The 20,814-nt window shown below is 58.9% G+C and overlaps 1 protein-coding gene across 1 annotated transcript; it reads left to right on the forward strand.

Annotated features, from left to right (window-relative positions):
- Positions 1 to 51: 51 nt before the first annotated feature.
- On the forward strand, positions 52 to 18,231 carry COPE (COPI coat complex subunit epsilon). The gene is made up of 10 exons (XM_055540836.1): positions 52 to 256; positions 7,057 to 7,119; positions 8,700 to 8,800; positions 12,474 to 12,626; positions 13,760 to 13,813; positions 14,271 to 14,352; positions 15,331 to 15,486; positions 16,693 to 16,761; positions 17,803 to 17,877; positions 18,032 to 18,231. The coding sequence occupies exons 1-10, from the start codon at positions 131 to 133 to the stop codon at positions 18,077 to 18,079; spliced, it is 927 nt and encodes a 308-aa protein (XP_055396811.1). The 5' UTR covers positions 52 to 130; the 3' UTR covers positions 18,080 to 18,231.
- The last annotated feature ends 2,583 nt before the right edge of the window (positions 18,232 to 20,814 follow it).

The raw sequence follows: 20,814 nt of genomic DNA on the forward strand, positions 1-20,814 counted from the left end.
TTAAGAGTCTTCTATTGGCTCATCTCCAGGGAAGAGCCAGTAAACTACATTTTCCGGCGTGCCCGTAGGTGGCTGCCTCCTTCCGGCCGACGTGTCTTTCAGGAAGCGGAGCAAGTGAGAGGGCAGCGATATGGCTCCTCCGGCTCCTGGTCCGGCTCCTGGCGGCTCCGGGGAGGTGGACGAGCTGTTCGACGTGAAGAACGCCTTCTACATTGGCAGCTACCAGCAGTGCATCAACGAGGCGCAGCGGGTGAAGGTGCGGCGGCTCCGGGGCTGGGAGACGCTGGGGGCGGAGACGGAAGACGCTTCCTGGTGGCCACGGGTCGGGCTCTGATTTAAAAAACCCTACCTTTTCTCCTAGCGCCGTTTCACCCCCCACATCTCTTCAGAGCGCGGTGAGGAATTGTCTTTGTCCCTTGACAAAACTCAAAGCAGTACCATTTCGTGATAATGCTTGTGTTGATTGCTTACTCTGCACCTTAGGAGGCGTTTGAGTAAGAGAGAGGTTCACGCTTCTATAGTAATAGTAACAAATATAATACTATTCTGCGGTAGTAATAATAGTAATAACAATAGTAGCTCTCATTTGTTTCCGCCATGCCCTCAATACCCCTAAAGTAGAGACTGTTATTTATCCTCATTTTACAGGTGAGAGAACAAGGAGGCTCAAGAGAGAAAAGACTTCTCGCCTGTTACCCTGCCCCACTAGCCAGTTTATTTCTCCCCAGACTTGACATTCATTCATTCGTCACTGATCATCTGTATGGGCCAGGCCGTGTATCCGTGCTAGGCTCAAAGCTGTGACAAAATAGATAAAATTCCCATCTTTCTTGGAAACCTCAGCTCCCAAGGGAGGCAGATAAACAATAAGAAAGTAAAGAAAGTATCCGGGGCATCCCTGGTGGTCCAGCGGTTAAACCTTGACATTTCCACTACAGGGGGCATGGTTCCATCCCTGGTTGGGGAAGTTCCGAATGCCACGCCAAATACAAATACAAATAAATAAAAGTAAGTCATTTAAAAGGTGTCAGGAAGTGGTGTGATGGAGAGTGGTGGGAGTGAGCCAGACTGAGAGCTAGAAAGTGCACGTGGAAAGGCTCAGGCAGTGAGTGGGTGACAGGAGAGGGGGCAGCCGGGACTGCTAGCAGCACCTTTTTAGGAAGGAGATGTCACTTTGAGAGTGAGCTATTGGAGACTTTAAGAAAAAAAAACTTTTTTTGTATATTTATTTTTGGCTGTGTGGGGTCTTCATTGCTGCTCAGGCTTCTCTCTAGTTGCAGAGAGCCGGGACTACTCATCACATGAGCTTCTCACTGCGGTGGCTTCTGTTGCTGCAGAGCACAGGTTCTAGGTTTAAGGGCTTCAGTAGTTGGGGCTTGCAGGCTCTAGAGTGCTGGCCCAGTGGTTGTGGCACATGGGTTCTGTTCCTCCAAAGCATGTGGAATCTTCCTTGACTCATCACTGGCAGGCAGACTCCCTCCCAACCACTGGACCACCAGGAAATCCCGAGGATTTTTAAGAGCTGTGAATGTGACAGGGTCTTTGTCTGCCCTCACGGTCTAGTGTTCTGAAGAGTAAACAAGTAAAGAGTCGAGTGAATACATAATTACAACTTGAGCCCTGCAGGGATAGGAGATAGAAAGTGCTGATCAGATATTGGGGGGGGGGGGGGGTGCTGCTTCATGTGTGAGTGGTCAAATCAGACCAAGCTTCTGTGACTGTCATCTAACCCTTGTGACCAAACCTTGAGAAGGCTCTCACTCCATAGGTGAGAGTCCCAAAGGTGCTGAGACAGGGGTGAGCTCTGTGTAGTCAAGCCCTAAGAGGCTGGGGTTGCAGAAGTGGGGCGAGCGCAGTCGGGGAGATGAGGAATGAAGTGAACAGAGTGAGAGGCAGGGCCAGGGGCAGTGGCACAACAAGGGTTTGGAATTTATTCTGAAGGTCTGGGAGGCCATAGGAGCACCATGCAGGGGAGTGGCAGACGTCTTCACGGAGGCAGCCGAGGGGTTGGAGGAGTTTGGATTCTGAAGTGAAGAAGGCTTGCTTTCCCTTTTGGCCTTTGGTAGTGAGCCCCATGTCCCTGGGTGTCATCTGTGGTATGGAGGGTAAAACCTCCGACTTCAGTAAGAGGTTCGGATTCGTTGAAACAACGTTTGCATGATTGTATTAGTTTTCCATTGTCAATGTGACAAAAAGGACAGCTCAAGGCAACACAAGTTTACTATCTTGCAGCTTCTGTAGGTCAGAAGTCCAACCCTGCTCTCCCTACGCTAAAATCAAGGTATTGGCCCAGCTGTGTTCTTTCTGGACATTGTGGGGAAGAATCACTTTCCTTACTCATTGAAGTTGCTGCTTCTTGGCCAGGGGCCATGCTTAGCTCCTGGAGGCTTCTAGATGCTTCTCTCCAGCCCTCAACTTCCCACATCACACTTCCATCTCAGAATCAGCCATGGAAGGACTTTTCTGGTGGTCCAGTGGTTAAGACTCTGCTCCCAATGCAGGGGGCCCAGGTTCGATCCCTGGTCAGGGAACTGGATCCCACATGCTGCAGTGAAGATCTCCTGTGCCGCAACTAACATCTGGTACAGCCAAATAAATTAAAAAAGAGAAAAAAGATCCAGGCATGGGGGTTCTTGGAGTCTTGCAAGTTTCCCCTTCCCCTTCATTCCTTTTGTCTAAAAGTCCTCTGCTTTTAAGGGGTTCTGTATTAGACCGGACCTTCCCAGATAACCCAGCATGGTCTCCCCATGTTCAGGTCCATAATCTTAATCACACCTGTGACGTCCCTTTTGTGACGTAAGGAAGGCTGTCCCAAGGGCTCGTGGACGTCTCTCGGGGCCGTACTGCACTCAGCGTCAGGGTTGTTAACGTGCCTCCCTGCTGCGTAAAGCAGGCCACAGGAAGGTTTAGACAGGCCTGGCTGCCTCCGGCTCTGGCTCTTCTGTGTTCTCCCTGCAGCCAGGGCTGACACAGCACCCCTCTGAGCCTTGCTCTCCCCTCCCGTCAGATGGGAGCTGTGACTTTCATCTCAGCAGGGCCCCGTGAGGTTCTGCGTCACACTCAGCGATCCACCTTCTGTCTTCTGTTGTGTGGCTGTTCTGTTTATGTTACAGCAGTGTGTTCTTTGAGTCTTCCTGTGTCATAATATGCAGATTTTACCTCCCTGCTGAAGGAAGCAGCACAAGCTGCTGTATGCAGAGAGCTGTGGAAAGCAAAGGAAGCCAGATCGGCTGTCAGATCACTGTTGTGGGGGGCAAGGCTGTGGCGCAACCTCTGAGCTGGGGCCTGGGTGCCCTCTTCTGCAACATGGTAAAGAGGCACTGGCACCAAACCAAGAGATCCTCCCTGACATAGCCAGAAGAATCGGAGTCCTTTCCCTGCTGAGCCCTTTGACGTGCATTAATTCTGGTCCGCAGGCCACCTAAACCCTCTTTGGCAGCCTGTATTGAGTTAAATGGTGTCCCTGATGAGACGCGTCCGCTCGGAACCTGTGAACGTGACTTATTTGGAAAAGGGTCTTTGCACACTACCAAGTGGTGCATGGGAAAGAATCTGCCTGCTGATGCAGGAGACACAGGAGATGGGGTTCAATCCCCGGGTCAGGAAGATCCCCTGGAGGAGGAAATGGCAACCCACTCCAGTATTCTTGCCTGGGAAATTCCGTGGACAGAAGATTCTGGCGGGCTACATCCATGGGGTCACAAAGAGTCACACACTTCTGAGCAAACACACATGGAGCTGTAATGCAGTGAAGGATCTCTGGATGAGATCAGGCAGGATTTAGGATCGGCCCTAGACAAACCTAGACAGCATGTTAAAAGCAGAGACGTCACTTTGCCAACAAAGGCCCCTGTAGTCAGAGGTATGGTTTTTCTAGTAGTCATGTATGGCTATGAGAGTGGGACCATAAAGCTGAGTACTGAAGAATTGATGCTTTCAAATTGGGGTGCTGGAGAAGACTCTTGAGAGTCCCTTGGATTGCAAGGAAATCAAACCAGTCAATCCTAAAGGAAATCAACCCTGAATATTCATTGGAAGGACTGATGCTGAAGCTGAAACTCCAGTACTTTGGCCACCTGATGTGAAGAGCCAACTCACTGGAAAAGACCCTGATGCTGGGAAAGATTGAGTGCAAAAGGAGAAGGGGATGACAGGATGCGATGGTTGGATGGCATCATCAACTCAGCGGACATGAGTTTGAGCAAAATCATGAGATAGTGAAGGATAGGGAAGCCTGGCGTGCTACAGTCCATGGGGTCACAGAGAGTCGGACATGGCTTAGCACCTAAACAGCAACTAAATCCAGTGACTGGTGTCCTTCTAAGAGAAAGGCAGAGAGAGGCTTGAGGCAGACAGAAAAAGTGGAGGCGGAGGTTGGGGTGACGCAGCCGCCAGCCAAGGATGACCCGGAGCCACCAGCAGCTGGATGAGGCAAAGGCAGATCCTCTCGGCCTGTGGAGGGAGCACAGCTCTGCTGACACCGTGATCTCGGACCTCTGGCCTCCAGAACCACAAGAGAACAAGTTTCTGTTGTTCTGAACCCCACCCTAGGTGGTGGTTGGTTATAGCAACTTCAGACAGGCACCCCCAGAGGTGGCCCCAGGCGGAGCCCCTGGTGTGTTGCGGTGCTGGCCCCGTCGTGATGTCTGTTTCCCTACTTGGCCGTTTCTCGAGTGCCCACAAGATGGCAGGCACCGCACAGGTGCTAAGGATGCGGCAGCTAAGGAAGCCTCCAGGAGGTGCCGGTCTAGTGTGGTCAGGAGACACTGATGGCCAGTCAGAGGACGGGATGTGGTCCCCTTGCCCAACCCCATCCCTGGCCTCCCTGGACAGTCCCCTGGCTCTCAGCGCTGGCTGCACCTCTGAGCTGTTTGCAGGCAGTTTGAGGCCCCCCTCCCTGTGGTTGGATGTCACTGGTGGACGTGAGCCTCCTGGCTTTTGTGATCTTTGAGCTCCCAGCTGGCGCTCATGAGCCGTCAGGACTAGGCACCACGGCACTCCCCTGGTGGTACGCTTCATGGTTCCTGGGGTTCCCTGGTCTGTACAACTGTCTTCGTTCTTACGCCTCCCAGAAGCTCTTCTCTTTGGCTGCTTGGGAAAGTCCTGAGGTCTGCATGTGGGGTCTCAGTGACCCCACCTCGGCCATCCTGCAGGGTGGGTGGTGTGCTTGTTTGACGCAGAGGGCAGCTGAGGCTCAGGGTGGCGTCTGGTCCCTCACAGGGCATCTCACTGTGTCCCCGCTTCAAAGATACCAAGAGCCAGCATTTGTCTCTCTCTTTTTTTGAAGAAGATAATCTTATTTATTTTACTTTTGGCTGTCCTGGGTCTTCGCTGGTGCACGCAGGCTTTCTCTAGTTGCGGTGAACAGGGGTACTCAGAGTGTGGGCCTCACTGCAGCGGTTTCTCTGGTAGAGCACGGGCTCTAGAGCTGGGGCTTCAGTAGCTGTGGCGCACGGGCTCAGTGACCTTGCAGCATGTGGGCTATTCCCGATCAGGGATTGGACCCGTGTCTCCTGCATTGGTGGGTGGATTCTTTACCACTGAGCCCCCAGAGAAGCCCCTTGTCTCTCTCTCTCTCTTTTTATACTGCAAGTGGTGTGGGGACCCCAGCTGGGTTGTCCTCCCCAGTGTCCAGCTCAGGGTCTTTTGAGAGTCACTTCTTTAGGAGACACTGTGTTCCAAGTCCTGGCCAGACCCCGGCTGGCCACCGTGGCTGGAGCAAGCTGCTGAGACCCCGTGGCGAAGCTGGCTGGAGTCCAGCTGGGGCCAGGAGCCAGGCTTCTTGTTTGCAGTCTCCGGTGGCCTGAGAGGAGGACATGTCCACCTCCCTCACACCCTCAGGCTGGGAAGAAGGCCTGGGCACTTGGAGTCTGGTTCTCAGCCTCGGGGGAGGGTAGTCCTGGCATGCGCCCACTGGTGAGGCTCCAGGCCATTGTCCCCTAGCTCGGGCAGCTTGGCAGGCCGTTCTCTCTGTGGGTCCCCAGGCCCCGTGGTTTGGAGTGGCGGCTCCAAGGTGGCCAGGCCTGCTTGCCCGGTCACTTTCCTCTCCTGGCCCCTGCGTGGCCTGTCCCAGCACCCCCGCACCCTCTGGGCTGAGTTGCTCTGTGCCTGCCCACCCCAGGCACTGTGGGGCCTCCAGGAAGTCGGCCAGCACTCCAGGGCATGGTCCAAGGCTGTTCCCCCAAGGAGGGGCCCCTCGCGTGCCCACAGCCGCACGGGGGCCCTCTTCAGGGTGCTGCAGTGAACTCTGCATGAGCGCCTTACAGCTGCTGCTGGGTTCTGTGCGGCGACTGGGCTGACTGAACGTGGCCTGTGGACCTCGTCCCCACGGACACGGTGGTCCCCAAGGACTCCCCCCGCCTGGCTAGACCCCAACATCGCTGTGCTGGGGCAGCCGAGCTGAGCTCTCCCAGAAAGGTCCTCTGAGTGAGGCGAATCTTCGTCTCTCCTGTTTGTCACGTTTAAAGAGCATTTTGAAACCAAAGCAGCATGGAAGGATCCGCTGCAGACAGTAAAGTCTGCTTTGCATGTCCCGCACCAGGTCCCATCCCTTCTCCAGCATCAGCCATCCATTTCCAGATAGGAGTCTTCCCAAGCCTGCTTTCCGGGCTTGTACAGACTTAGGCATCAGTGCACGCCCACCCCCAACCCCACTGCGGGCGTCCTCAGACCACCCGGCCTGTTGAGCTGCTTCCATTTTGGTCCGCTGCACCTCGGGGTCCTTCCCCATCGGCATGAGCAGCCCAGTGTCCCGTGGTCAGAAATGTCGCTTCTGCCCTGGCCCCTTCTGTATGGCTGGGGCCGTTTCAGCACTGTTGTGTCCCCGTCTCTCACCCAGCCAGATGGGGGTGACAGTCGAGCCTCCTTTCCCAGGGGGATGTCCTGGGGGGCACAGAATGGGGTGCCCAGCTCTCCTGCAGCCGAAGGTCCTAAGGTGGCAGAGAGCCAGGGCGGGGACCAGGGCCCAGACTCCTGGGAAGGCTGCCCGCGGCTGGTCTCTGCAGGCCTGCTGGCTGCACGGCCCCCGTGAGTCCTGACCTGCCTTTGCTTCTGCAGCCATCCAGCCCGGAGAGAGATGTGGAGCGGGATGTCTTCCTGTACAGAGCATACCTGGCCCAGGTGAGTGTCGGCCCTTGACCATGACTGCCGGGGCCCTGGGACAGGAGAGTCAGGAGCAGAGTGTCGGAGGGGGCAGGAGCCACACAGCCGGTGTGGCCGCCGCAAGTCGGTGACCGGTCACTAAGGCCCTGCAGCACAGCTCAGGAGACCGGTGTTGGGGTTTCTTGCTTTGCTTTTTTTTTTTTTTTTCCACTTAATCAGTAGATTTTATTTGTTCAGTATGGTTCTGGGTTTACAGAATAACCGAGCAGATGATAAAAAGAATTCCAAACCCCCAGCCCCATCCCACAGGCATTTTCTCTCATTAACAGTTTGGGTTCGTGGGGCGCTTTTGTTACAACTGATGCACTGGTATTGATACTCTTATTAACTAGAGCTGGCAGTTTAGACGCTACAGTTAAATTTTTAAAAGCATCATTACGTGTTACGCTCAGTCATGTCCAACTCTCTGTGACCCTATGGACTGTAGTCCGCCAGGCTCGTCTGTCCATGGGATTTTCCAGGCAAGAGTACTAGAAGGGGAAGCCATTTCCTACTCCAAGGGATCTTCCCACCCAGGGATGGAACCCGCATCTCTTGGCGTGTCCTCCATTGGCAGGCGGGTTCTTTACCTGGGTCTTAAAAAGCAGCATTCCCCCGGGACATAATACAGTGAGAGTTCATCCCCCTGTTGTAAAAACAACCCGGACTCTGCAGAGGATTGAGCTGTGCCCGCCGGGTTCCCACCCCAGGCCCACAGCACGGGTGTGGCTGCCAGCCTCATGCCCTTAGAGCAGCGGGGAGGGGGCAGGCCTGGGCTGCTGTGTGGGGGGCACATGGCTCCACAGGTGCCCCCACCTCACGTCAGGCCTCAGGTAGCTTCCCAGGTCTGTTTGCATCTTTCCCTCTGCGGAGCATTCTAGAACCTGAGGGGACTTCCCCCTGAGGCCCAGGTGCTCCTCCCCTCCACCTCCCACCTCCAGGGTATGTGTGCCCCCCATCAGAGTAGGGTGCCCAGTACACTCCAGAGTCTCCTTGGATATCTTCATATATACATGTGTGTCTTTAAAAGATAAACATATATAGGTCCAGTGGTTAAGGCTCTGTGGCTTCCATGCAGGGGTCACAGGTTTGATCCCTGGTCAGAGAACTAAGGCCCTACATACCGCGTGGCAAGGCCAAAAAATTCTTTTTTAATAAATTTTTAAAAAATAAAGGTGAAGACACGTAGAAGGCAATGAACACACTGAAACTGCTTGGAAAGGAACAGGAAAATGGGTCCCTGATTCCAGTTTCCCTTGGCAGTGACCTCCCTGCTGGGTGTCTGTGGGCGGGGCGAAGCACGTGCCCAGATTCCCTGATCCTGGTGACCCCCTCCCCTTCACTACGGGGGGCTGCACAGTGACCGGCCAGGGTCTGCAGCTGGAGCAGCAGGCAGCCTGGCTCCCGAGGGCCAAGGGGCGTCCCTGGGAGCGGTAGGTACTGGGGCTTCAGCAGGGCGCTGCTGGCACCAAGCAGCCCTTGTGTGTTCCGCGGGGTCTGGGACACAAACCGCACCGGGAGGGTGGGCGGGGCTGACGGCGTCCGTGTCCTGCCCGCAGAGGAAGTACGGCGTGGTGCTGGACGAGATCAAGCCCTCCTCCGCCCCCGAGCTGCAGGCTGTGCGCATGTTTGCTGAGTACCTGGCCAGCGACAGCCGGAGGTGAGGCTGGGGCTCTCTGGTCAGCATCCCTGCTGTGTCCCCTCGCCTTGCTGAGCCTTGGCTACCCTCACCCGCACAGCGGGGGCAGTGAGGGGCCCTGCTTCAAGGAGGTCTCTGCGGGGCTGGGGGACCGGAGGTGGGGACTGCACAGCTGCACAGCTGTGGGAGCCTTGTTGCCCAGAGAGCCTCCCCGGGACACGCGGGGCCCCTCCCACCTTCCATTGCTGCTCGCCTGCCTTGCGGGGAGGCGCTGGCGGCCGCACCGCCTGTCATTCATCTCTGCAGACGGGTGGGAGGGTGGACGCTACATCCTCACTCTGAGCTGCATGTCCGCCTCGTGCCGCCGATCAGAGTCATCAGACTCCCTCAGGCGGTGGCCAGCAGAGGCGACGGTCAGGGCTGTAGGGACCCGGAAGCGCTGGGTCTTCCAGGACCAGGCCCGCCTGTTCTCTGCTGCCCGGCGTGGGGTCTGAGACCGCTCACGGTCCGGCCATGCTGGCTTCGGGTGGCTCCTGCTCAGGCAGATCTGGGCTGGGATGCTCACCCAGGTGCCTGTGAGCTCAGCCTCTGGCTGGGAGCTGTGTGGCCCTGCCTCACCTGTGCGTGGAGCACCAGCCTGACCCAGCAGGCCCTGTGGTCCCCCTGCACCTCGGTTCCCCCACCCTCAGAAATGGACTGCTCACAAGCCCCCTGGGATTTCAGAGGTGAAACACCCCCCAGAGGGTGGCTGGGCTAGAAGGCTGGGGCAGCATAGCCCGTGACAGGGAGACGCTCTGCTCTGTGAGCCGACTCCAGCTGCCCGTCCCAGTGCCGGGGCCTTCTCTCACAGCACTGTGAGGCCTCGGGGGATCTCAGGGAGGTCCTCTCCTGAACTCTGCCCCGTGGAGCGTGTTAGACCAGGATGTGGTCGTGACCTCATCGACACTAGCTTCCCTCGTGGGCTGCTGCAGCCCTCTGTGGGTCCCAAGTGTGGATATCTCCTGTGACCCCCACTCTGCTCCTCATGGAGGGCAGCACCCCATGCACAGCCTCCTTTGATCTGGCTCCTTGGTCCTCAAAGAGACCTGAGGGGTTTCTTCAAAGAGGCTTAAGCAGTGGCAGCTAAATCAGATCAGATCAGTCGCTCAGTCGTGTCCAACTCTGCGACCCCATGAATTGCAGCACGCCAGGCCTCCCTGTCCATCACCAACTCCCAGAGTTCACTCAGACTCACGTCCATTGAGTCAGTGATGCCATCCAGCCATCTCATCCTCTGTCGTCCCCTTCTCCTCTTGCCCCCAATCCCTCCCAGCACCAGAGTCTTTTCCAATGAGTCAGCTCTTTGCATGAGGTGGCCAAAGTACTGGAGTTTCAGCTTTAGCATCATTCCTTCCAAAGAAATCCCAGGGCTGATCTCCTTCAGGATGGACTGGTTGGATCTCCTCATAGTCCATGGGACTCTCAAGAGTCTTCTCCAACACCACAGTTCAAAAGCATCAATTTTTCGACGCTCAGCCTTCTTCACAGTCCAACTCTCACATCCATACATGACCACAGGAAAAACCATAGCCTTGACTAGACAAACCTTTGTTGGCAAAGTAATGTCTCTGCTTTTGAATATGCTATCTAGGTTGGTCATAACTTTCCTTCCAAGGAGTAAGCGTCTTTTAATTTCATGGCTGCAGTCACCATCTGCAGTGATTTTGGAGCCCAGAAAAATAAAGTCTGACACTGGGACCCCCAAAAGCTGTGAACCTGACCTCGTTGGAAACGGGGTCTCTGCAGATGTAAGTGGTTAAGGACCTTGAGCCCATCTTGGATGTAACGTGGGCCCTAAACCCAGCGACGGGTGTCTTCAGAAGAGGGGGAGAGAAGACGCAGATGCGGAGGCCACCTAAAGACACAGGCAGAGATCTGGACAAAAGAAGACACAAGCCAAGGACTGCCACAGCTCCGAGAGCTGGCGGGGTGGTCCCGGACACACTGTCCCTTGGAGCCTTGCAGAAGAAACCAGTCCTGCCAGCACCTTAAAAAAAACAAACTATTTGGCTGCACTGAGTCTCAGTTGGCACATGCAGGATCTTTGATCTTCACTGCAGCATCTTGAGTTGCGGCATGCGACATCTTAGTTGTGGTACTTGGGATCTAGTTCCCTGATCAGGGATTGAACCAGGGCCCCCTGCGTTGGGGGCATAGAGTTTTAGCCAGTAGACCACAGGGAAGTCCCCTGCCAACACCTTGATTTCAGACTGCTGGCTTCTAGAACTGTGAGAGAATACATCCTGTTGTTCCAGTGCTTCCTGGCACCTGGTGCTTTGTGATGACCCCGGGACAGTTAAGACAGGCGCCCTCTCTGCACCTGACTAGCCTGGGTGATGAGCCCTTTGGGAAGGGGAAGGAGCTCCGGGACTGCTACAAGCATTACAGAAAAGAATGGACAGGAAGCCCAGGGCATGGAGCTGGTGCTCACAGTGCATCCGTCCTGACAGTGCAGACTGCCACCCCGTGCAGACTGCCTGGCAAGCAGGTGGTGGAGAAAGCACCAGAGCCCACGGGATAACCACAGCACGTTCCAGTAACAGCATACAACACCGACGTTAGAAGGACAAGAGCAGGCTGCGTGTTCACCGCCTGTGCACCGGAAAGCAGGCAGGAAGCTTTGTGAGGTGGCCTTGGGGCAGCTCATGCCAGCCCCGTGGGATCCCTGCACAGTCCTGCCGCACGCGCAGTGGGCAGCACACTCAGCTGTGAAGTCGCTTGTCCGTCAGGCCCCTCTCTGGTGGGCACAGAGAGGCTGAAGACACGTCCCTGGCCTCCAGGGGCCCCGGGGTACACAAGCATTTGGTCACCGCCCCCCGGAACCCACGTGAGACGTAGGCGTTTGCTGAGATGACGTCGGTCCCGAGCCACAACCTTGTCCAGTAGTGACACAGGGCCTTTCCCTCGTTAACTGCTCAGCGGCCCTTTGAAACAAGAATCCCAGCTCCTCGATTCAGTTAAGCAGTGCATTTCTGGTGTAATGTGACGTGTGGGTGCGCCCAGCTGGTCCTCAGGCCAGCCTGGACTCTGGCCTGGCACCAGCACACCACCCACCTGTCGGAAGCAGTCAGGCTGGGGAGCCAGGGACAGCCACCTTGGCCGCGGGGCGTCCTCCCACACAGCCGCCCTCAGGACCCAGGCCCAGTGCTGACCGAAGTAGATCTGGACCCTCTGCTGAGACCACCAGCCTCCTGGGGAAGTTGGTGGCGTCATGAGGATGAAGTGCACCTGTGTAGCCTCATGTCCCTGCGGTGGGAGGTGCCCCCAGCAAAGCCAGCCCACCCCTCTGCATTGGGGTGGTGTGGACACCTCAGCCCTTGAGCACTGATGCCAGGGTAGCACGGGGCCTGGGTGGTCATCTGCGGGCAGGGCCAGGCACGACCCTTCCTGCACTGCATCTCCCCACGGGGCCTGGCGCACCTGACCCCACTTCTGGCCTCGGTTTCCCTGTGTGTGTGAAGGCTGAGAAGTGCCTGATGAGGTGGGGAGACTGGCACCCAGAGGGGCTCTTGGCGCAGACAGCTGGGCCCATCCTGCCTACTGCTGCTCTGTGCCCGCGGGGGCCTGACTCGCCATCTCTGGGCCTGTCTGTTCCCCCTGGGGGTGTGGCCACCTCCTGCCCCTGCCTTGGGCCATGAGCAGCTGTGTCTCACAGGGATGCGATCGTGGCTGAGCTGGACCGGGAGATGAGCCGGAGCGTGGATGTGACCAACACCACCTTCCTGCTCATGGCCGCCTCCATCTATTTCTACGACCAGAACCCAGATGCAGCCCTGCGCACCCTTCACCAGGGGGACAGCCTGGAGTGGTGAGTGGCCATCCTTCACAGGGGTTTGGGGGCCGCTGCCTGAGAGGCAGCTCAGAGTCTCATCAACCGTTGTCATAGGAACAGCGAGAGGGGCTGCTCGGAAAGTGGGCCTGGGGTGGGGTGCAGGCCTCTCGTTCCAGCGCCAGCTCTCGTTCCCAGTCCCAGAGACACTCTCTTCCGCACGGCTGGGCTGCTGCTCTGAGGACATGGCACCCTCTGCTGAAAAGCCTCTGTTCGCAGCAGCAGAGCTGAAAGCACCTTTGTCTCTGCCCGAGGCCTCTGTGCCCGCCCTCCCTCCACGAAGCCTTGTGCTCCTCTGTCCAGGGCCCTGGCCTGTCCGCCTCTTCCTTGGGCCCTCACCACCCTCCACTGAGGCTGGGCCTTTGGCACTGCAGGCCTGGGCCCTGAAGCCCCGTGCAGCCTGAGCTGGCTCCACCCCCACCCCAGGAGGCGGCTCTGGGCTGTGGTGTGACCCTCACTCTGGCCAGGGCTCCACGAGCCCTCTGGTTTCTGCCTTCCCTTGGTTAGTCTTCCTTCTCGTCCATTTATATCCCACCTCAATCCAGAAGGGGGTTTGCAGTGGGCCTGGTACGTGGCTGAGGTGGCAGTGGATCCACGAATGTTTCTCATGCCCCTCCCCAGGCTCTTCTGGGCACTGGGTCACGTTCTGGCGGAAAGCTCTGGAACACGAGGCCACATTAGTGATCGCCGGTCCCAGCTGTCAGGTCTAAGAGGGGCTGGTGGGTGTGGATGCTGAGGGCAAGGAGCACGTGCTTACCTGCAGCTCTTCCATCTGGGACTGCATTTGGAAAGAAGGGGGTGCAAACCTGGTGGCTGGCCATGGGATGGGCATGGAGCGGGCCGCAGGCCTGGGCCCCGTGGAGCTCTAGGCCTGATCCTGCTCGGCGGAGGCACGGCCTGGGAAGCGATGGGGCGCTGGTTGTGGCGAGCAGTGCCCGCAGAGTTTGATTCTACCGGGCTGATGGTCAGCTTCAGTTTTCCCCTCTGCGAAGTGGGACTGGTGGCCCGAGCACTGACAGGAAGTTTCGGGAAGGTGGTGCTTACATAGAGTGAGCTGCCAGTGGGAGGGTACGGTGGGGCGAGGGTTCACGGACCACACACCTTTCCCGCAGCATGGCCATGACAGTGCAGATCCTGCTGAAGCTTGACCGCCTGGACCTTGCCCGGTAGGCCCGTCCCCACCAGGGGCTGCTGGGCGATGGCCTGTGCCTGGGGGTGGGAGGGGAGGGTATCTTAGCCAAGGCCAGGCTGTGCTGGGACCCTGAATTCTCCAGAAACCGGTCCTCTGTCTTCAGTGGGGACCACCTCGAGCACGCCCCCTGGCTCAGATATCAGCAATGCGAATGTTTCTCCATGTAGTGCGTTCTGGTCCACGAGGGTGACGGCACCACTGCTTACCTACCCGTCCCTGCATGGTGCTGCCTGGGACAAGGGACGTCACTGCCGGTGCCTCAGTTTCCTTCTGTGAGGCCGGCAGCAGGGCCCGGCCTGCAGGGTGGGAGCAGGCTTCGGGTGTGTGCGGCTGCAGGGGGGTGCTAAGGCCTCGTGAGCAAGGAACTCGGGCAGGGGTGGGGGACAGCAGCCGGGCCCCACAGCCACTGGGCACCTCTCCTCCGCCCCCAGGAAGGAGCTGAAGAAGATGCAGGACCAGGACGAGGACGCTACACTCACCCAGCTGGCCACCGCCTGGGTCAGCCTGGCTGCGGTGAGCCCCTGCCCAGCCTGGGTGGGAGCACGAGGGCAGGAGCTGCCGGGTGCCCCGAGGCTGCAGCTGGGCTTCATGGACACCCCGGGCCTCATGCTTTCTTGGGGGCCGGTCACCTGGAAGAGCCCAGCACGTTTTCCCCATCACTCAGCCTTGACCCCTTCTGGCTTCCTATAGCCCAATAGCTTGGCCAGACCCAGGGTGAACCGACTGGGGGGCTCTGAACCAGACTCGGCATGCTCTCCCTGCACGCACTCGAACTCTGGGGCCTGGCCCCAGGCTCGGCTGCTGCTCAGCTTGCTCTCCAGCTCCTGGCACAAAGCTGGGGCCCGAGTCCCTCCTCGAGCCCAGCCCCCTACCCCCACATGCCCGGGCACCCTTCTCCTGGCAGCAGCCCTGTTTTGGTCTTGGGCTTTTGACTTCCTTTCTCTGAGTTCACGCTCTTGTCCAGGCTTTTTAAAGCGTGCTCCTTGTCTGCGTGTATCTGCAGGTCGTTTTGCACGGCTGAGGCCTCACCCCGCAGGATCCATTCAGTGCAGGGGACACACCCCAACAGTCCTCTCTGTAGCCTTGCATTTGTTCACAAGTGCATCTTCGTGTCAGGCTCCCCTGCCAGTGTGACACTGTGTCTCTGCCATGCAGACAGAACCTGCTGTTGAGAATGCGGGTGGGCGGGCTCAGGACCGACCATGGAGCAGAGGCTGGTGGGCCGTGTGCCCCAGCCCAGGCCTTGGCCCAGCTGCCAGCACGTGGATTCCTCCTCGAAGCTGAGCCTTTCAAGTCCGTAAACTGAGGGCTTGAGGGAGCCGGGTTTGAGGGGTCTGCACAACGCCTTGGCCCCTTCGCAGCACAGGCTGCTCAAGGGCCTCTGTGCGGAAGGGGTCGGCGTCCCCAGGGTGCCTGCCCTGAGATCCTCCAGGAGGGGGCAGGGCAGGGCAGCAGGGTGACAAGGCGGTGATGTCCCAACTGTCCCCGCAGGGAGGTGAGAAGCTCCAGGACGCCTACTACATCTTCCAGGAGATGGCCGACAAGTGTTCGCCGACCCTGCTGCTGCTCAATGGGCAGGCAGCCTGCCACATGGCGCAGGGCCGCTGGGAGGCCGCTGAGGGCGTGCTGCACGAGGCACTGGACAAGGTAAGGGCAGGCCCAGCCCCACCCCAGAAACAGGTGTGGCAGGGACCCCACGGCCTGCCTGCTGGCCAGGTGGGGATTCTCACGCTGACGCAGCTAAAAGTTGGGATTGTGAACCACAGTCCTCATTCTGACTTCTCTTGAAAATGGGAGGATCCGGTCAGCCTGGGCCTGAGCTAAGCAGACACACGGGCCTGAGCTAAGCAGACACACGCCCCGTCTCCTCCTCACTGATGCCGCCCCTGCCTGGCCTGGGGCGTTTCAGGGTGATGACCCCTGACCTGGATCTGTGCTTGAGAGAGACCCCTGCCGTTGGCTGCTGAGGAGCGAGCAAAGCGCACACACACATGTCGCCTGTGCCCGTGCTCGCCGAGCAGAGGGCCTGAGTGTGCCGCCCGCGGAAGCTGGGGGCCGCTACAGTGGCCTGCCTTCTCCCGACCGACAGCTGAGGCAGTTTCTGATACAACGAGAAACTGACGCCACTGGGCAGCCCCCCCACTTCACCTCTGCAAGGGGCCGGGCTGTCACGGCAGGCTGTTGGCCACGCGGGGACAGGCCAAGGGTGTGGTGGGGTCATCAGGCTGCGCGTGTGGAGCTGTGCCCCATGCCGGTGCCCAGGGTCCACGCGGCCCCTTGAGCCTGTGACACCCCGACTGGCATGTCACCGCCTCGCCCCCCATCAGGGCCTTCGGGCTGGGGTCCCTGGCCAAGGCAGCAGCCGAGCCCATTCCCAGGATTCCCCGGGCTTCAGCGCCCAGTGTGGGCGGGTGAGGGGAGGTCAGCTGCTTGGAGGTTCTGGTAATTTCCTGCAGTTTCCTGTTAAGTCCCCTGGGGAGTGGGCGGGCCCTACCCCACGGTCTCAGGCCTCACAGCTGTAGCAGGAAGACCAGCTCGCTGGGCTGTGATATGCTGAGGCTGCCTTGGCCTAGACTCTGTCACCTTAAGATTTGTGGTAAATAAATAGGCCCCTCGGAAACTGCAGCAAGCGGAGTCTTCATGTCAGTCTGACCTGTTCAGGAAGCACCAAGCCCCTGGAGAAAGCAGCTGGTGTGGGGAAGCAGAAGGGAAGGCTGCGAGGTCTCCACCTGGCCAAGCATGCAGTCATGGGGCACACTGCATCTTGTAGCCCCAGCCCTGTCTGAGCTGGGGGTGAGTGGGCCAATCCACTGGCCTGGAGAAGCTGACCCTGCCCGTCCCTTTTGTTGTCAGGACAGCGGCCACCCTGAGACGCTGATCAACCTCGTCGTCCTGTCCCAACACCTGGGCAAGCCTCCTGAGGTAGGCCCCTCCCCGCCCCCAGCAGGTGCAGCAGGGTTTTCTGGTCCTCGCAATGCCAGCCTGTGGTGGGCAGGGGTCTCCGGCGAGGCCCCGGCTCCACAGGGAGCTCGAGGTCACGGAGTCTGAACTTCAAGGCTAGCCTGGGGTTGGGGAAGGAACCTGCTCCCCATGAGTGGATGCGGCTGCCATTGACCCTGGGAAGTTGGTGGTACAGTCACTCCCCCAGGGCCCGCATCCTGCCCGGAGCTCTTAGAGTCCTGTGGACACGTGAGCTGAGGCTCAGGGCTCCCAGGGTGGGAGCCAGCCTGTGTCACCTCACAGTCAGGAGCAGGCAACAGGACAGAGAAATGGGGCCCAGGGGAGCCATCCCAGTGAGCCTGTCTCATCTGAGGGTGCAGGGGGAGGATGCGGGGCACTGCCCATTAGGTGCCAGGCCCAGGCGGCCAGGGGCCCCCCACCCCAGGGCTTCATGGGGGTCTGTCCCCAGTGCCTGTGGAAGGGCCCCAGCAGCCTCAGGGCTGGGGTGGTGTGGGACAGATAGGACGGTGCCCCCACTCAGCACAGAGACACCCCCAGACTACCAGTTTGGAAGAAGCAGAGCTGCATAGACGCCCACAGCCCCGTATGTCAGGGCTGGGTGCGAGGCTCTGTCTTGGCCCCAGTTCCCATCCCCAGGCCTCTGGGGTGTCTCCATACAGTGTGCCCAGAACAAACCCATCTCCTTTCCCAGCCCCATCCCCCTGACCTGCCGTCCACTCCGTCTGGCCCCCTGCCTTTCCCCGGGCCTGGGTCCCCACCCAGCCCCCATCCCTGAACCTGGTGCATCCCTTCAATCATGTGCAAGTACAGGCTCCTGGCCCCGCCCCCCAGGGTCCCCTCTAATTCAGCATGATTCCGGGGTGTGGGGTGATGGAAAAACGGGGGGGAAATCGGGGCTCTTGCCTGGGTCTGGCTGGGTGGCCCTTGTTTGATCCCATTCTGCTTTCCAGGTCAGAGCCAACGTGGGTCCCCACGTTTAGCTAACCTTGCCTCCTCCCACAGGTGACAAACCGCTACCTGTCCCAGCTGAAGGATGCCCACAGGTCCCACCCCTTCATCAAGGAGTACCAGGCCAAGGTGAGCCCTTGGGGGTGGCCCAGCTCTGCACCCCAGATCCTGCAGGCTCTACTAGGCAAGGTGGGGACTCGGGGCCTGGCTCACAGATTCTCCCGTTTCTCTGTCTCTCTGCCCACCGCCCCCCCCACTCCTGCACCCCCAATTCGCATCAAAGGAGAACGACTTTGACCGGCTGGTGCTGCAGTATGCCCCCAGCGCCTGAGGCCTGCCCCAGACGCACTTCGGAGGAGCCGTGGGAATGCGAGGCCAGGGCTCTGCTGCCCTCTCTGCCGGGCACTTGCCCTTTGGCTAGAAGTACAGGCTGGAAGCCCAGCCCAGCCTGCCGTTTTTCAATAAATGTCTCCATTCCAGGAATCCCCACCCAATCTGTGTTTGCTCCAGCCACTTTGAAGGGGCAGATGGGAGGGACCCCTGCTGACCAAACAGCTACCCCCACGCCCAGTTGGCATCCAGGGAAACTGAGGCACAGGGAGGTCACAGCCATCAGAAGGGGTACCACGATTTAAACGCAGCACCCCTGGGGGGTCTGGAGGTGGTGAGGGTGCCAGAAGTACTCGGGCCTCAGCTCAGTTGAGTGGGGAGGGGGCGTGCCGGGTCCTCATAGGAGGAAACATTGCCCTACCGCACCGGCCCCTGCTCCTTGCTGCCGTGCGGTGAGTCAGGACAGGCCCGCCATGATGGGGGCGTGGGTGCCAAAGCACCGCTGTGGCCGAAGCACTGAGCTCCCTGCCCAGAAAGGTGACTGCCTAGTGAGCGCCCCTTGATAAGTAGAAGCTGGATAACAGAGGGAAGGGGAGTGGCCGGGGTCTCTGGGATGAGGTCACCGTTGAGCTGTGTCCGCCTGAACAAGAAGGATCAGTCAGCCCAGGTTCTGGGAGGTCGAGCCTCCTGGGCAGAAAGAACAGCCTGTGCAAAGATCCTGGGGCCTCACTAGAGTCAACAAGCCCGATGGGGCTTTGTCTCTGGGCCCTTGCCTGGGGAGGGAAAGAAAGATGATACTTGGCTTCCCCGAACCTGACCTCATCTGCCTCAGAGGTGGCCTTTGACTGCCAAGACAGGACAGAGAGCAAGGGACCCCCAGCCCCTCCCCGCTAGGTCAGCAGGGGATTGAGGTGGCAGAAGACTTCCGGGGCAGGGGTGTGTATGAGGGTGAGGGCTGGGGTAAGCTCCCTGGGGAAGAGGAGACCTGCCCTTTCAGGAAGGGCAAGGTCCAGGTCCCTTTCTTGGGACTTCAGCAGCCCCCCTCGGAGCCCTCAGTGCCTGGGAGCTCTGGTTCCCAGCTGCCAGCACCAGGAGCCACCTTTTGTTTCTGCTCTGCACCCACCCGTTGGCAGCCTCCTACCTGGGCCGTGCCCAAATGAAACTTGAGGCTGGGCTGGGGCTGGTGTGGGGGGGCAGCTCTCCCCTTACTGATGGGTGCCATAGTGACCAGATAGTGCCTGGAGGGGTGGGGGCAGAGATGACTGGTTGGGACGGTGCAGGGCTACCCAGCTGGACTTACAGAGGCATGTCCAGCAGCCTGGGACCCCTTAGCTCCCCTCAGCTTGCCAGGCTGGCTATGGAATTGGTTATCTTTAATGGACAGAATCCTTGCTCACACGGAGAGCACATTAAAAAATAGTAGGAGGCAGAGCAGGACAGATGGTGACACATGCCAATAAGAAGGCTGATGGGGCAGGGGGATCTGGGAGGTGCAAGGACCAGCTGATGTCGGTAAAGCCTGAAGGGGAAGGAAGAGCCTTGCCAATACCTGAGGAAACAGCCAGTGCGAGGGCCCTGGGGCAGAACTGCTTGCTGTTGGAGAGCTACCTCCAGCCATGAGGCCAGTGCAGCTGGAATGGAAGGAGCAAGGTGAAGAGAGGAGGCCGTGAGGGTGGGTTGAGTCACAGTGAGAAGGTGGGCTTTTACTCTTGGTGATGGGAGCCATGGAAGGCTGTGAGCAGCGGAGGAGCAGGTAGGTTTCCTCTGGCCTGTGTGGGGTAAGGAGGAGGCACAAGGGTGGCCAAGGGTTCAGTACGGCTGTACAGATGCAGAGACTTGACTGGATTCTGGAAATGTCTGAAGGTGGAGTGAATTGGATGTGCTGGAAGACTAGGGGTCGGGACAGGCAGTAAGGGAAAAGAAGAGGGATGGGGGTCCTCTTGACCCCTCTCTCTCCCATTTTCACCTGTGTGCTTGAAGGCCAGGTCAGGCTAGTGGCTGTATGGAACCCAGCTGGGCTCCTGCAGGGCCCACACTCATTCTTTAACTCTGCACCTTGAAGGGTGGTGGGAGGACTCCTAGGTAGGGGGAAGGGAGGGGCACAAGTGTACAAGAATCCCGGGGGCTGGAATGAAGGCTGTCGGTGGCAGAAGAGACGATGTCCTCAAGAGGTGACCTTTGGGGGCTTTGGACACAGGGCCTGGTGGGTGGATAATGGAAGATCACCAGGGGTGGTCCCAATGAAGCAGTGGTTTGGATTCAACCCAAGTGGCCCCCCACACACCTTGGGGCACCCACTCCCTTGGCCTCCCTGAAGGTCTGTTAACCTGCTGCAGTGGCCTGCCGGGTCCTCAGGGGCACGGAGAGCAGCAGGTGGCCCTCAGGCCAGGACGTGGTGAGGCGTGAGTGTGGGACAGGGCAACAGCGACAAACTGGAGGGCCTGGGAAAGGGAATTCGCAGGTCCCGGGTGCGGCGTGCTGGTTGGTGTTCGCTGTGCCCCATGTCAGGGACACAGCCTGGTGGGGTGAAGGGGCCCAGGGTGATCAAGGGCATGCAAGCGGGGACGAGGGATGGGGGCACGGGGCCGCTCCGGTCCTTCTTGGGTTCAGGCCTGGCGGGCGGCAGGCCAGATGCCCGTTCCACCTCTACCCCGCCCTCCCGCGCCTGGGTTTCCTCCACTGGAAAACGAGCCCGAGCGCTGGCCCGCCTCCAGGACGCGGCGCGACAACGCCGGG

Source organism: Bubalus kerabau, chromosome 1 (genome assembly GCF_029407905.1).
Source record: "Bubalus kerabau isolate K-KA32 ecotype Philippines breed swamp buffalo chromosome 1, PCC_UOA_SB_1v2, whole genome shotgun sequence".
Classification (NCBI taxonomy): Eukaryota; Metazoa; Chordata; class Mammalia; order Artiodactyla; family Bovidae; genus Bubalus; species Bubalus kerabau.